At 43.3% G+C, this 13371-nt stretch overlaps 1 protein-coding gene across 7 annotated transcripts; it reads left to right on the top strand.

Annotated features, from left to right (window-relative positions):
- LOC107080080 (B-cell receptor CD22-like) lies at positions 1-13349 on the top strand. Of its 7 annotated transcripts, none has more exons than XM_069184613.1 (12): positions 1-78; positions 1031-1077; positions 1505-1583; positions 2694-3092; positions 3735-4001; positions 4680-4946; positions 5597-5860; positions 6962-7055; positions 7894-7945; positions 8841-9004; positions 9554-9627; positions 12914-13349. In XM_069184613.1, the coding sequence occupies exons 1-11, from the start codon at positions 24-26 to the stop codon at positions 9624-9626; spliced, it is 1761 nt and encodes a 586-aa protein (XP_069040714.1). In that variant the 5' UTR covers positions 1-23; the 3' UTR covers position 9627; positions 12914-13349. The 7 variants fall into 7 exon arrangements, with proteins under 7 accessions (XP_069040714.1, XP_069040712.1, XP_069040713.1 ...); XM_069184611.1 differs by having other exon boundaries at positions 1502-1583; XM_069184612.1 differs by lacking the exon at positions 12914-13349 and adding an exon at positions 10254-11175 and having other exon boundaries at positions 1502-1583.
- The last annotated feature ends 22 nt before the right edge of the window (positions 13350-13371 follow it).

Below are 13371 nucleotides of genomic sequence, written 5' to 3'. Positions count from 1 at the left end.
AGGAGAGAAGAGAAGCTGCAGCCATGGGTGTTGAAGACTCCCTCCGCTCATGGGGGGCGACTCTGCTAATCCTGCCTGGTGAGACTGAGCGCCTGCACAGTGTGGACCAGCCCCTCGCTGGAGACACAGCCACTGAGGCAGCTGGGCAGCAACAGCGCCCTCTAGAGTCTGCACTGACACTGCAAGAGAACAACTATAAAACTAAATAGACTTTAAGTATTTAAAAAGATGATGTGACTTTCTGGGGGAAACTACTGTCCAAAAACATCAGTCAGTATCTTGATGCCTCTTGACCCTAATGGCAGTGAAGACTAACACTTTGTGAAAGCTTCCTGTGAGAGACTGTTATATCAGTCCAGCTACCCAGGGGCACAGACTGGTTTCCTCTGCAGACCCACTGATCTTTTGCTCCTGCACCTTGTGCACAACCTACTGTGTCTTTTACTCCCAGGACCTCAGGGGATGAAAACATGTTTGATAAAGAACTGTGTCTGAACTGTGGACCTCAAGTGAGCCTGACACTACCCTCCTCTTTCCTGGCTTTGATAGGCCATTTCCTCAGGCTAGCAATTCCTAACTTTTAAGACACAAATGCTTTTTCTCCTCTTCTGTATCAACATCTTGTATGTACTGCTGGGTGTTTCCTCGGCTGTAAAACTGCTTTGAGATATCTTAAGATAAAAAAGTTCCTCTCTCCACAATGAGCTACTCTTGGCAACCCCTGGCCTGTGTAACACTGTGAAAGTTGAACTCTGCTCACGATTTTGCAACAGATCATTCTTGCTGTGGCCATTTGACTGTTTTAACTACTTCCTGGAAAAAAAGGTCTCTTCAAAAAACAGAAGTTACAATTCCATTTTATACCGTAACACTTCTTCTCAAGAGCTGCTGTAAGTCAGTGGGCAAAGATTCGTCTTTTCAGCTGGCCAGAGTGTCCACTGGACATCAGAGACTCCTGTGAGTTACACACCTGGGGGCTGCCCATGGTCTCTCTCAACACTGAGGTCTGTGAACTAATCTCTTTCTACAGCAACCATACGTGTATCAACTGTGGAAGATCTGTCCATCCTGCGTAAGGTATATAACAATACACGTTTGCTGATTCAAATACCCGTGTTCTCTCTCTCAGACACTCAGGCCTGCAAACTATTATCTTTATTCAAAATAAGAAAATCTGCACTGTTCTGAGTTTCATAAATTAACGTTCCTAACAGTACTCTAAGGTTTTAATGATTTCTGTTAACACTCAGAAAAAAAATTGCAAGAACTGTTATCAATATTTGCAAATAACATACCTATTCATCTGTATCTGGGTATTAATAATTCTCTTTACTACTGCAATAATTCATTTTCATATCAAACGTTGTAATACTATACAATGTTTATTGCTTTCATTTTAACCTTTCTGCCACAAATCTCCACACTGACACCCTGCAGGACTGAGAGACTCTTCTCCCGGGTCTCTGGCTGATCCCCTGTGTAACTGAGCTCTGACTCCCAGCAGGAGGAGGGAAGAGAAGCTGCAGCCATGGGTGTTGAAGACTCCCTCCGCTCATGGGGGGCGACTCTGCTAATCCTGCCTGGTGAGACTGAGCGCCTGCACAGTGTGGACCAGCCCCTCGCTGGAGACACAGCCACTGAGGCAGCTGGGCAGCAACAGCGCCCTCTAGAGTCTGCTCCGACACTGCAAGAGAACAAGTATAAAACTAAATAGACTAAGTATTTAAAAGGATGATGTGACTTTCTGGGGGAAACTACTGTCCAAAAACATCAGTCAGTATCTTGATGCCCCGGTCACTTCACTGTAAAGATGCATTTTTACAGTCAAGATGCAGTGACTCTCATTGAGCATGCCATGAGAAATGCACTTCATTTTATATATGAACACACTTTTGCTTTTCCTGTTTTTATGTTTAAACTTGATATGACAAACTAAACCTATTCTACACAGATACAGGACATATGTACTTCCACCCAACAGTGATCTATTCTTTCTAGTTAAGCTGTGGTAGAGTCACTTCTGCTACTACACGTTTCGTCAACACGGATTGGCTGTAATGCTATTGATGAGTAGCTGAATGCTGAAACATTCTGAGACAATGCAGAAAAAATTAGAAAGCAAACTGTATTGCTGGAACAAGTCTAAGTGCTATTATTTAACATTTAATTAAACTGTGCTATGCTTTGCGTTAGGCTACTATATTTGTTTAGATTTTGAGTAATATTTTTGGTGGTGTGACCCTAACCCTATTTTTTCAATAAGCCCTGTTATTTTTATTGCACGATTTTCTATAGTGCGAGGTCTCACAAGAACGCAACTATCGCGTTACAGCAGTAAGGACTGTATTTCTGTTATTTCTGTACAAAATTCAGACTTGTCACACCTTCACTGCACATTCTTCAACAGTGTAACACTCACATCTGTGTGGAGCTCTGAGCTTCCCTGGGTTTGGATAATAAACATTTCCCAACAGCACTCAGACTACGGAGATAGAAGCATAAGACAATTTAGCTACTTGTTTTCAAACTAGGACTGATTTGAGTCCAACAATAGAACAGTCATTATTCTTGTTCCAAGAAATTCATCATTAATGGGGACATAACTAAAGGCAAACAAACCCGTTTCTTTCACTGGTACTTTACTACTATATTTTAATGGGTTAATGCTGATGGGTGAACTGGTGTCTCTGCAGGTGTCCTCTGTGGCCAGTGGGCTGTGTGGTATCCAGAGAGATCTGTCTGTGCTGTGAGAGGCTCCTCTGTGGTCTTTAACTGTTCCTATGACTATCCCAACACCTTTACACAGTATAGAGAGTATAAACTCAAAGTGACAACAGTGATGTGGTGTTATAATGATGAAGACTGTATTCCAGGGCCTAATACAGTCATATACATTTACCACAGTGGACACGGTCCTGTCAGGTTTAACTACTGGGGCAGAGTAGAGTATCTGGGGGACAAACAGAAGACCTGCACTGTGAAGATAAAGGAAATAAGAACATCTGACCAGGGGACATATAGATTCAGATTTGAAACCAATGATCCTAAAGGTAAATGGGCTGGTGATCCTGGAGTGAGTCTCTCAGTAACGGGTAAGAGTCTGAGTTCACCTGGTCCATCAGTCTGGTGTCTGAAACTGAAAAGATTCAGGAAGAATCAGCCTATCAGTCCAGTTCTTGCAAGTGTCACAGTTAAAACAGGAAACATATTTATAACATGTTAGGTCTTGAAATAGTGAGCATACCTGTGGAATATATTTCTACATAAATATATATGAAGAAGGCTCCACAGCTTAAACATTGTTTTTCTTCTCTTTTCAGCATGGAATAAACCTTTACTTGTTCCTATATAGAGAAACATCTCAAATACAATCGTTTTTATTGAAGTTTCAATTTTTTTTAGTTGGAAACGTTGAATCTTTACAATCTCAAAGGATTTATATAAAATGATACTATCCTTTTCACATTAAATATATACAGTACAACACACTCAGTGCTAAATTTATTTTATTTTAGCGACCTAAGTGTAATATAAACATTAATAAAATTACAAGTAATAGGTTTATTCCATGCTGAAAAAAAGAAGAAAGAGAACACAACGTTTCGGCCGTGGAGCCTTCTTCAGGTGTGTGAGTAATAAAATTACTTATTACTCTTTATTGATTACCAAGGTCTAATTTACTTAAAATATAAACTTCAACATATCACTTGAACACCTTTTTCATTGTCCTGCAGAATTCAAGGTGTGGAGGAGCCCATCAGGGGAGACTGCAGCAGTGAGAGAAGGAGACAGTGTGACCCTGACCTGTGACACAGTGAGCTGCTCTCCAGCACAGACACAGCTCACCTGGTTTAAGAATGACCAGCCCCTCCCACACACACAGACAGCAGCAAACACACTTCACTTCAATCCTGTTTCCTCTGGACACTCTGGACTTTACTCCTGTGCTCCTAGAGACACTGCAGGCAGCAGATCTCCACCGTTCCCTCTGGATGTTCAGTGTGAGTACTGTGTCCCTCTGCTCTCTACAGGAATGGGTCACAGCTGGGATACAGGGCTGAGCAGTGAAGCGTCTCAGAATGGGGGATCTGGGGGGAGTATCTTTGGGGGTTTCCTCTTACCCGTCAAGTGCGGATTGTCACTGTCTGAAATATTTAACACATTTATGTGCAGTTTTCAAATATATGTAACAATTTTATTAAAATAAAGATAAATCTGATGTCTTTCTGTCTAAAAATACCCTCAGCGTCAGATACACAGAAAGGAAACAGCAGTCCTGTTCAAAGTTTTCAGAGGGAAATGAACAGAAGTTTCTCTCTCAGCAATATTAGAAACGTCACACAGCCTGTAACCAATCTCCTCGTGGGCAGTAGTTTTCATACTCTGCAGTGTTTTCATCTGAACTTGTTTCCTGTCACCTCTGACCTCACCTGCTCTCACAGTTGCAAACACAACTCCAGCCCCAAGTATCCAGCTACTTCCTACAGCGGGACACTTCCTCCCGGACCAGTCTGGGGCTCATCGGGTACGACACCCCAAACTGTACCCCCAGACCTGTCCAGGACACATTGGGGGACATCTCAGAGTCACTGGAAGCACAACCTAAACCCCTTAACCCCACAAGAGATAATTAATTATTTGTTTATTTGTTTTTTTACAAATTTGTCTTTCTCTTCCAGACGCCCCCAGGAGCACCTCAGTGTCCATCAGCCCCTCTGGTGAAATAGCAGAAGGCAGTTCTGTCACCCTGACCTGCAGCAGCTCTGCAAACCCTCCAGTGAAGAACTACAGCTGGTTTAAAGGAAACAGGAACTTTGTTTTGCAGGAAAAAAGTAAACTGCTGTCTTTTCTAAAAATATCCCCAGATGACAGCGGACAGTATTTCTGTGTAACAAACAACAGCCTTGGAGAAAAGCAAAGTGCACCAATACAGCTTGATGTCAAATGTAAATATCATTTCCCTGTGTCTGTCTCTGTGTTAGTTCAGTGTTAATGGATCATCAGCCTCTTCTCTGTGTTTACGATAGTATTAGCCTCTATTATCAAGACTGATTGTTCTAGGGTGCTGAACTACTCCCCCTCCTCATCTCTACTTCAAGGTGTAGCTACAGGTGGCAGCCCGTGTTTCCACTGCAGCTTCCTCAGGAACAGCTGACCTGGGAAGCACTTGTAGTTCTTCAAAGGTCATTGGTCACTTTAAAGGTCAACAGTCCTCATGAACATGAATACAGCTGTGCAGAATCTCATAGGCATGGAACACATATTTCTTAAAATACTTTCCTCTAGGTTGTGTTCAGTCTGTTTGTTATACCAAACTGAAATGTTTTAGAAGAAAATTCTTCTAGATGAATGGAAATTTGTCTTACTGCACAAAAATGCATCTGTCCATTTTTACAGTGTTTGACTCAAAGCATTAAATGAATGATCACAGACTGTATCCTCTTCCAGAAACATCAAGGAGCACTTCAGTGTCAGTGAAATAATTCTGTTAGTGAGGTATCTCCATCTCCATTGCCTCTGACCAACACAGCTTTGATTTCCTATTAACTGCTGAACCTTTGTTCTACCTATAAACCTGAACATCATTCTCTTTCAGATGCCCCCAGGAGCACCTCAGTGTCCATCAGCCCCTCTGGTGAAATAGCAGAAGGCAGTTCTGTCACCCTGACCTGCAGCAGCTCTGCAAACCCTCCAGTGAAGAACTACAGCTGGTTTAAGATCAATGGAACTGGTCCATTATATAAAGGACCCAACTACACCATCATTAACATCAGCTCTGCAGACAGCGGACAGTACTACTGTGAAGCACAGAATGAGATTGGGAGTAACAGGTCTGCAGCTGGCACAGTGGATGTGCTGTGTAAGTACATCAATGCAGTTTGTACAGGAAGCAGGCAGTGCTGACAGGTAGAGGGACCGATGACTTTCATGGGATCACAAAGTATCCAATCGTCCACAAGGGATTCAAATTCTCTGCACACTGTGTTCTTTTCTGTAGGGGAATTAGTTTAAATTCTGAAATCACAGTGTTTTCACTGTCAGTGGGCCAAAAGACCACCTCAGTGTCCATCAGCCCCTCTGGTGCAATATCAGAAGGCAGTTCTGTCACCTTGACCTGCAGCAGCTCTGCAAACCCTCCAGTGAAGAACTACAGCTGGTTAAAGATCAACATCAACTTCATTATGACTTTTTGTAGTGGACATAAAGAATGTTACAGAATGAATCCCAGAGATTTAGAGATTCCCATTACTTATCCCCATGAACAAAATTAGAGCCTAGGATAAGATGAACACAGGATAAATGAACTCACACCATGTCCTGCATTAACAACAGTGCAACTAATATAACATCAGGACTCTGAAAATTGCAGTTGTCCAGATAGACCAGGACTAAATAGAGGTCTATTCTTACAATATTACCTTGAATGCTGCATCTTAACCTGTGGATGAATTCTGCAAGATCCAGGATCTACTGGATCACCTTCTTGAAATATTATTATATTAAGGTAATTCCTGGTGGAGGCCGTTCTTCTTGTTCCATGTTCACATCCCTTGGGGTTGTCTTTACCATCCTGGATTGACACCACGCTCATGCAGAGTCCAGTCTCTGCTACGAGGAGAACTGCCTGGTTTCTCGCAGTATTCATTCACGCTGGGCTCTCTCAGACCTGACCAAACCCCTCTGACCGAGCTACAGGCTCGCCAAGGCTGAATTTCCCTTCTACCTACAGATCTGAAAAAGCATCAGGTTTTAAGTCATGCATAAAGTGTTGTAGTTGATGCGAGGCTCTCCACATGACGAATGGTAGCGGTATGAGAAAACGCTAAATAACCCAAGTTTAGATGCCTAGGACTGCATCAGGGGGCGGGGAGGCTTAACGTTCAGCCGGCAATGACAGGTGTTGGTTTTGAAGGCACTGACCGGCATCATTCACCAGCCAAGTTTTTTTCCTTATTTCCAGCTAAATCAAGCCTATCGCTGGTTCCTGCTCTAGCTGGGGCTTTTGCAGTCGTCATGGTGGTGGGGGCTGCTGTGGCTGTTATTTGCATCTGGAGGTAACTGAGCTCTTCTCTCCTTGAGGTTCACCCCAGGACTGCTAACCGCGTCTTCGTTTTCTCTAGTCAGTATTACTCCAAATCTGAAGAAGCCCACTGGGTTGAATTCGTCACTGCTTTTGAATACCTAGGGGGAGTTTCAATACTTGGATCAGGTCTCCTCTGTTTAAGGCTTAAAAGGCACAGTTGCTTCAGCCTGTGCGTGTGGGACATTCCTTTAAACCCGGAATGTATCTGGTTGATCTTCTCTCAACTATCTCTAGAGCAGCAGTATCTTTTCTATATATCCTAACATTTTGCTTGCCTTACTTTTGGAAGTGCATTTGCTCACATGGGATACCTTCCCCCAGGAAGAGTGTCTGTGTACTTACACATGCTGACCCTGTGCTCAGATTTCACTCAACTGTGCAGTGCTGGTGCCATGTGTAAATCTGTAATCTTGAGTGGCTCAACCTTATTCCACTGCTTCTCTTTGACTTTCATGATGATCTGGCAACATTGCAGAAGCAGTTGCTCTATAAAACTGCAGTGCAATACCTATTTTTACTTGGTTTCTCTTACATACTCGTGAACAAGAAATTGTCACCAAAGGCCAGTTTCTAGTCCACTGTGCATCATCTGGCTGGCCATGTGTCAGCTACAAATTTCTCTACCCAACTGGATACCAGCATACTGCACAGGCAATCTGTGAGAACAGGCAGTTAGGGTTCTCTGGTTAATGAGATCATTAGGTCAATTAATTGACAGCTGGTTTTAAAGAATTCAGAAAGCATAGTTTTTGGTTAAGGACCTGGGAATGGGAGACTGGAGCTTCCTACTGACCCTGCTTTCCCTGCAGAAGGAAGAAGAGGCTGCCAGCAGAGGAGGGAGTGATGACTGACGGCCGACAGGTGTGTAACGAGTCACTAATGTCCTTTTCACTACCACTGCTCCTCAAGCATCTGACAGTAGAGAAGTTTCAAAACAAGCCTGGACAGAACTGCCTGAAAAATGGTCCTCAGATCTTTAAACCAGGATTGTACAGCTCCAGTCCTGCAGGGCCAGACTGTTACTGGTTTTCTTCCACTTTTCTGCCCTTAATTAACCAATTAAACTAGTTGCTTAATTGAACAAGCTGAAGCCTTTCCTTGCTCCTAAGAAGCTAGAGATTTGAAGAGACCCATAAGACCTGCAGGACAGCGGCCCCTTGAGGACCGATGCTGGGCTCCCCTGCCTTAAACCCATCATCACACCAAAGCCATCAGGACAGACAGATATAGAAAAGGATCAAATCAATAATGAGATCAAAAGGTCTGGGACTGAGAGCGCAACAGTCAAAAGGACAGAATTCCCCTTCCAAGCACATCTGAACTCCAGGGTGTGGACCTCCCAGAGGTGAGAAACCAAGCTTCCATGGTGCAATGTAAAAACATGACTTCCAACAGAACCACTTCCTTTTCGCCTCCAGCACCTTGGCTTGCTATCATGCATGAGAGCCGGGGAGGGGCTCCTGATGATGCACACAAAACACAAAAGGGGAAAGCAATTAGGTTGAGCAGTTTTAGAGGCATTTTTAACACTTAATAAAGGAAAGGGAATGAAAAGTGGGAAATAAGCAGATGGTACAACACACAATTTGTATTTCCAGATTGTGTGGGCAGGACAGAACCAAACTGCAGATTCTGGGAAACTGTTGAAATCTTACCATGAGCAGCCACAGTTCAGAGCACTAACAGAGCGGCAGTGCACTTCCTGTGGTCAAGTGGTGCTGCTGACGAGGTGCAAACGTGCTGTTCAATCTCTCAGGGCTGCAGTAGAGCCCCCGGCCACCAGACGGCAGAGGAGGAGAACATGTACAGCAACATAGAGGGGCTGCCCGTCACAGGCAGAGAGCAGGCTCGGGGCACAGCTGTACAGCAGAGCGAAGTCAGCTACGCCACCGTCCAGTTCAGACCCAGGACTGCTCAGGAGTAAGTATCGTCCCCCCCCCCCCACTGTCCGACTGTCTGACTGCGAGCTGTATGAAGGGGTGTTGCAAGAAGGGGTGAAATGCAAATAAGATGACAAGGCTCGAGGGACTCACAGTTTCCTGGCCCACTCCCAGCTCTCCCTGGGTTCACCACTGCCACGTTCTGCCAGTTCTTGGTGTAACCAGTGCCCACCCAGCTATGGACACAGCCAAGGCTCATATTAACAGTGGCATAGACCAGACAGTGCGACTGGCGGCTGTGTGCCTTTCTGTGTTATGTGACAGCAGCCTGTTGAGAGATATCAGCCTTAATATAGTTGTTCCACAATCCCACTACATTTGCATAAAGCAGTGTCTCCTGTTTTGGATTTTAAACATGTGTTTTATATTGTTTCCACTTGTGTTCTCTGGTTCTTCACTGTTGATTCTGGAAAATAAACTTGGACACTTACAGTAGGTGTCCCAAACACCCATGGTCCACTATAGGTCAAAAACCTGGTGTAACTGATGTCTCAGACTTGATCTCCTGGTATGTTTTTGTCATTCTAAGGCCTGAGGGGAGAGATCTGACAGCTGGTGACTTGGTCATCTACAGCTCAGTTACGCAAGGCAGCATATCCTGAGGTAAGAGAACTCTAATTTGTCTTTCTTGCAACTTTAAGTTTTTCAGTTGCAAGTTTTGTTGTTTTTTTTATAGCATGGCCTGTGGAAAGAGGTTGAGGATTGTATTTGAACCTAAGGCCAGGCACAGAACTGTCTGAGATGTCACCAGTTACATGAAGGGACTGGACTTCTAGATTAGAATAGTTTTTGATTTCTTCTTTATAAAATGATCTGCTAATGAAACAGGAACTGGGATAGATGCCAAGTTTCTTAGGCTGTGATGTAACACCACTAATCACCACTCCAACAAAGCTGCATACAGCGTTGCCGGTTACACCTTGCGAGGCAATGCAGATGCTACGCAGAAGTGTGGTAGTGATGCACTTTGTTTGGGGAGGATGCTTGTTTTACTCCATGAACCTGATACGATGCTATGGGCCTTTCTTTGTTGCAGTTTGTCATGTCTGCAAGTATTTAAGTCACTGCAGCTGACAGAGAGCGGTATTGCACAAGTCCACAGTTTGTGGGAGCTCAGCTCCTCTGTGGGATTTCCTCTTTCACAAGCTTTTAGACCACATGCCTCTCTCCAGAATTTGTTTTACTTTTTCTCAGCTCCCTTTCATTATAACAAATGGCTATCCCAGCAGAAAACTCACAAAATCACAGCAACAGTGTCGTCAGACAAAATATGCAAGAGCTTCACTCCAACACGGTGTACAGAGGCAGCCAGCCAGAATGTACGAGGAGTCAGGCAATTTCAGGACTGCAATACTCCATAAAGGTGCCAGTTGCTGCAGTGAATCCTACAAGTACTGTAGCTACATGTGGCTTGTCACACAAATCATTACCATATTAAATGTTTCTTAACCCATCAGTGCTTTCCTGTGCTAATCATACTTTATGTGTACTGTTTTAGCGACATTTCATCAAGAACAATGATTACATCGTTGAGACAGGATGTTACCATATTCCAACACAACCATAAATGATGTACTGTCACAATACAACACAACACTAATACTGTCTTATTCCTATGTTTGATTATGTTTGATTTTATTACATAACTATACTGAATTAGCAATAGTATGAATTGTGATTAGAAAACTTGTACTTACATTTTCAGATTTTGATTATAAAACACACATGCATTGTTTGCTTTAAAACCATTCAGTGTCATACTGTAAGTTTAAGCAAATAACTATGTACAGTAAAACAACAAAGGCAAAATTAAATTTCAATTTTAACAACTGTAAAACAGTAATACCACTACTACTAATTTATATTCTTAAATTCATATTGTTAATGATGTTCGAATACATTATTATACAGTACAGTATAACAACAAATTTCTACAACAAATTAAGGGCTACTGCATTCAAAACTGGCACTTTTTTATAGTTTTAAAAAAGTTTCACAAAGCAGCAGTAACAAGGTTTAAAACAGTTCTCAGTCCATCTCAACTAGTAACAACCTGGATCAACTCCTTACGGGCTTAACTGGATCAGTAACAGCATCTCCTAGATATTCAGGAGCTACCGTTGCTGCTGCTGCTTCAAATGCACCTGGAAACCCCACAGACACCTGTTCTCCAAGACTAGGATTAGCAATCTCTGCCGGCACTATTCAGGGTCCAAATTCCCATTTCGCCACTAGGGGGAGCAAAAGAACCAAGTTCCCATCTCGCCACTAGAACAGCGCAACGGAGGCGTGAGAGCCAACCACCATTTGACAAGATTTTACCGGAGAGTTTTATTTTAATAACGTGACGGTGTTTCATTAGCCTAAAGAACAAACTTTTACAGTTGTATCACTCAATTACTTTCTGAAAATTAAGTTAAAAACAAACAGAAATGATTATTCTAACACAGGCGTACATCTAGGTGAAACATATTCGCGGATAAAGGATAATCAAATTGAACTACAATACATTGCGCTCAGGTTTGGACAAAATAACTCATTCAGCAAAGAACACAAAACATGTAGTGCAATATCCCGTTGAATTTTAGATACCTTTAAAAACATGCATACAGAAATATAAATGTTCATGGCTGAAAACGGCGACAGGGCTGTGTTTATCAGCTATGTTAGAGGACGGTGTATCGCAGGAAACCTAGAAATACTGAATCTAATTCCACTCGCGTTCAAGAAAAAAAAAACACTACTTACCTTAGTATCCTTATACAATAATCTTCCTATTATCTTTTCTCCACCTGATGGTACCGAAGATTCTGTAGGCCTCCATTTTGAAACTATGGGACGCTGGATGTCAATTTGGTGAAGACCTGGAACTGGAGACCCGTGGTTTCCGGTCTGGATGGGTACATGTGGTGTAGTTTCTATGTGTGCGGTACTGCTGACCTTAGGGAATAGTGGTACCGCTGGCTTATAGCGAGTGTCGTTTGTGTGCCCGCAAGATACGAGTTTTGCAGGGGGTTGTTTGAAACCGCTCTTGAGTGGTTGCTAAGGTTTTCAACTAAGATTTAAACGCTGATGGTTTACTGAATTAACCACATTAAAAGACAGTTGGCCTGTTTTAAATACGATTCATTTTATCTGTGCGTCTTACTAGGAATACTCTCTAGGTTTATGGTTTCTTTAAAGAATAGGCAGTTTCAGTTGATTATGGGAATTAATATTAGCACAAAATGAATAGGATTTTAAAGGGGAACTGCAGTCCTAATTTCTCAGACCAGTTATTAAATCTCAGTAACAAAATAAATTAACAGTTATTTAACACAACAATCGAAGTGTAAAATCATGAACTTTGTGAAGTACTGTCTGGTCTCCATGATGTCAGGGCAGACGAGAAATCACTGGTCTCGTCACAGCCCAGAGCGAGAGTTCGTGTGAATTGTGATGCTGTCCCTCCTGCTCACAACTCACTGTAAGCAAAGGTGAAACAGGGTCTCCTAACAGCGTTATTTATTATGGGGGTATTTTATTTGGTTGCCAGGTTACACTTTTTTGAAAAGCAGAATTTTGCGTGTATATTGTTTCGTAGAAAAAGGTGTGACACATAAATTTGCCGACACGAACTTAGCTGGCTTATTGTCCTCCAGACCCACACACAGACAGTTCCGTGGGCCAGCATGTAATGTCTGGTTTCCTCTTGTGTGCCCCCGGTGGAGCTGAACCCTGCACAGAAACTGCGCCAACGCAATGTTCAAACACAGCATGCATACATACATTCTGTACAGCCCAGCCGTCAGAATTAGAAAGAGGTTCCGCCTCTCAGTGAAATACCAGGACTAATATTCATTCCTCCCATCTGCTGTGTCTAACCGTCTCTTTCTCTGCACTGTACCAGTCGATACCCGTATGGAATGGAGCTGCAGCGTTCACCATCATCCCCACTGCAGCCACTTAGAGTGGACCGTCCACCAGCAGGACAGAGGGCCGTCGTCCAGAGAATCCCACGGGCCGCTCACCCAGAGCGCTCGCACCCTCCGCTCGTGAGCTGCTTCGCCGCCGCCTTTCCAGCTCGACTTCACGGCCACGCCAGCGCACGCTGGGAGGCTACGGCTTCCAGGACCGCAGTGACACAGGGGCTCACCCCACGACCGGGCAGTTTGTTGTCCACACAGCGGTCAGCATCGCTGTCTGCGTGGAGCTTGTATGCTCTTCCCCTTGTTCGTGTGGGTTCACTCTGAGTGCTCTGGTTTGTGTCAATGTTATAATTACCTCTTGAAGTTAGTCTGTTTAATTTACACAAAGTCAGTATTAAATATATGGTGAATAATTTACATCCTTTGCAGAAAAGCTTAC

This window comes from Lepisosteus oculatus, chromosome 27 (genome assembly GCF_040954835.1).
Source record: "Lepisosteus oculatus isolate fLepOcu1 chromosome 27, fLepOcu1.hap2, whole genome shotgun sequence".
Lineage (NCBI taxonomy): Eukaryota > Metazoa > Chordata > Actinopteri > Semionotiformes > Lepisosteidae > Lepisosteus > Lepisosteus oculatus.
The sequence above is the reverse complement of the archived record's forward strand: the minus strand, read 5'-3'. Positions and strand labels throughout refer to the sequence as shown.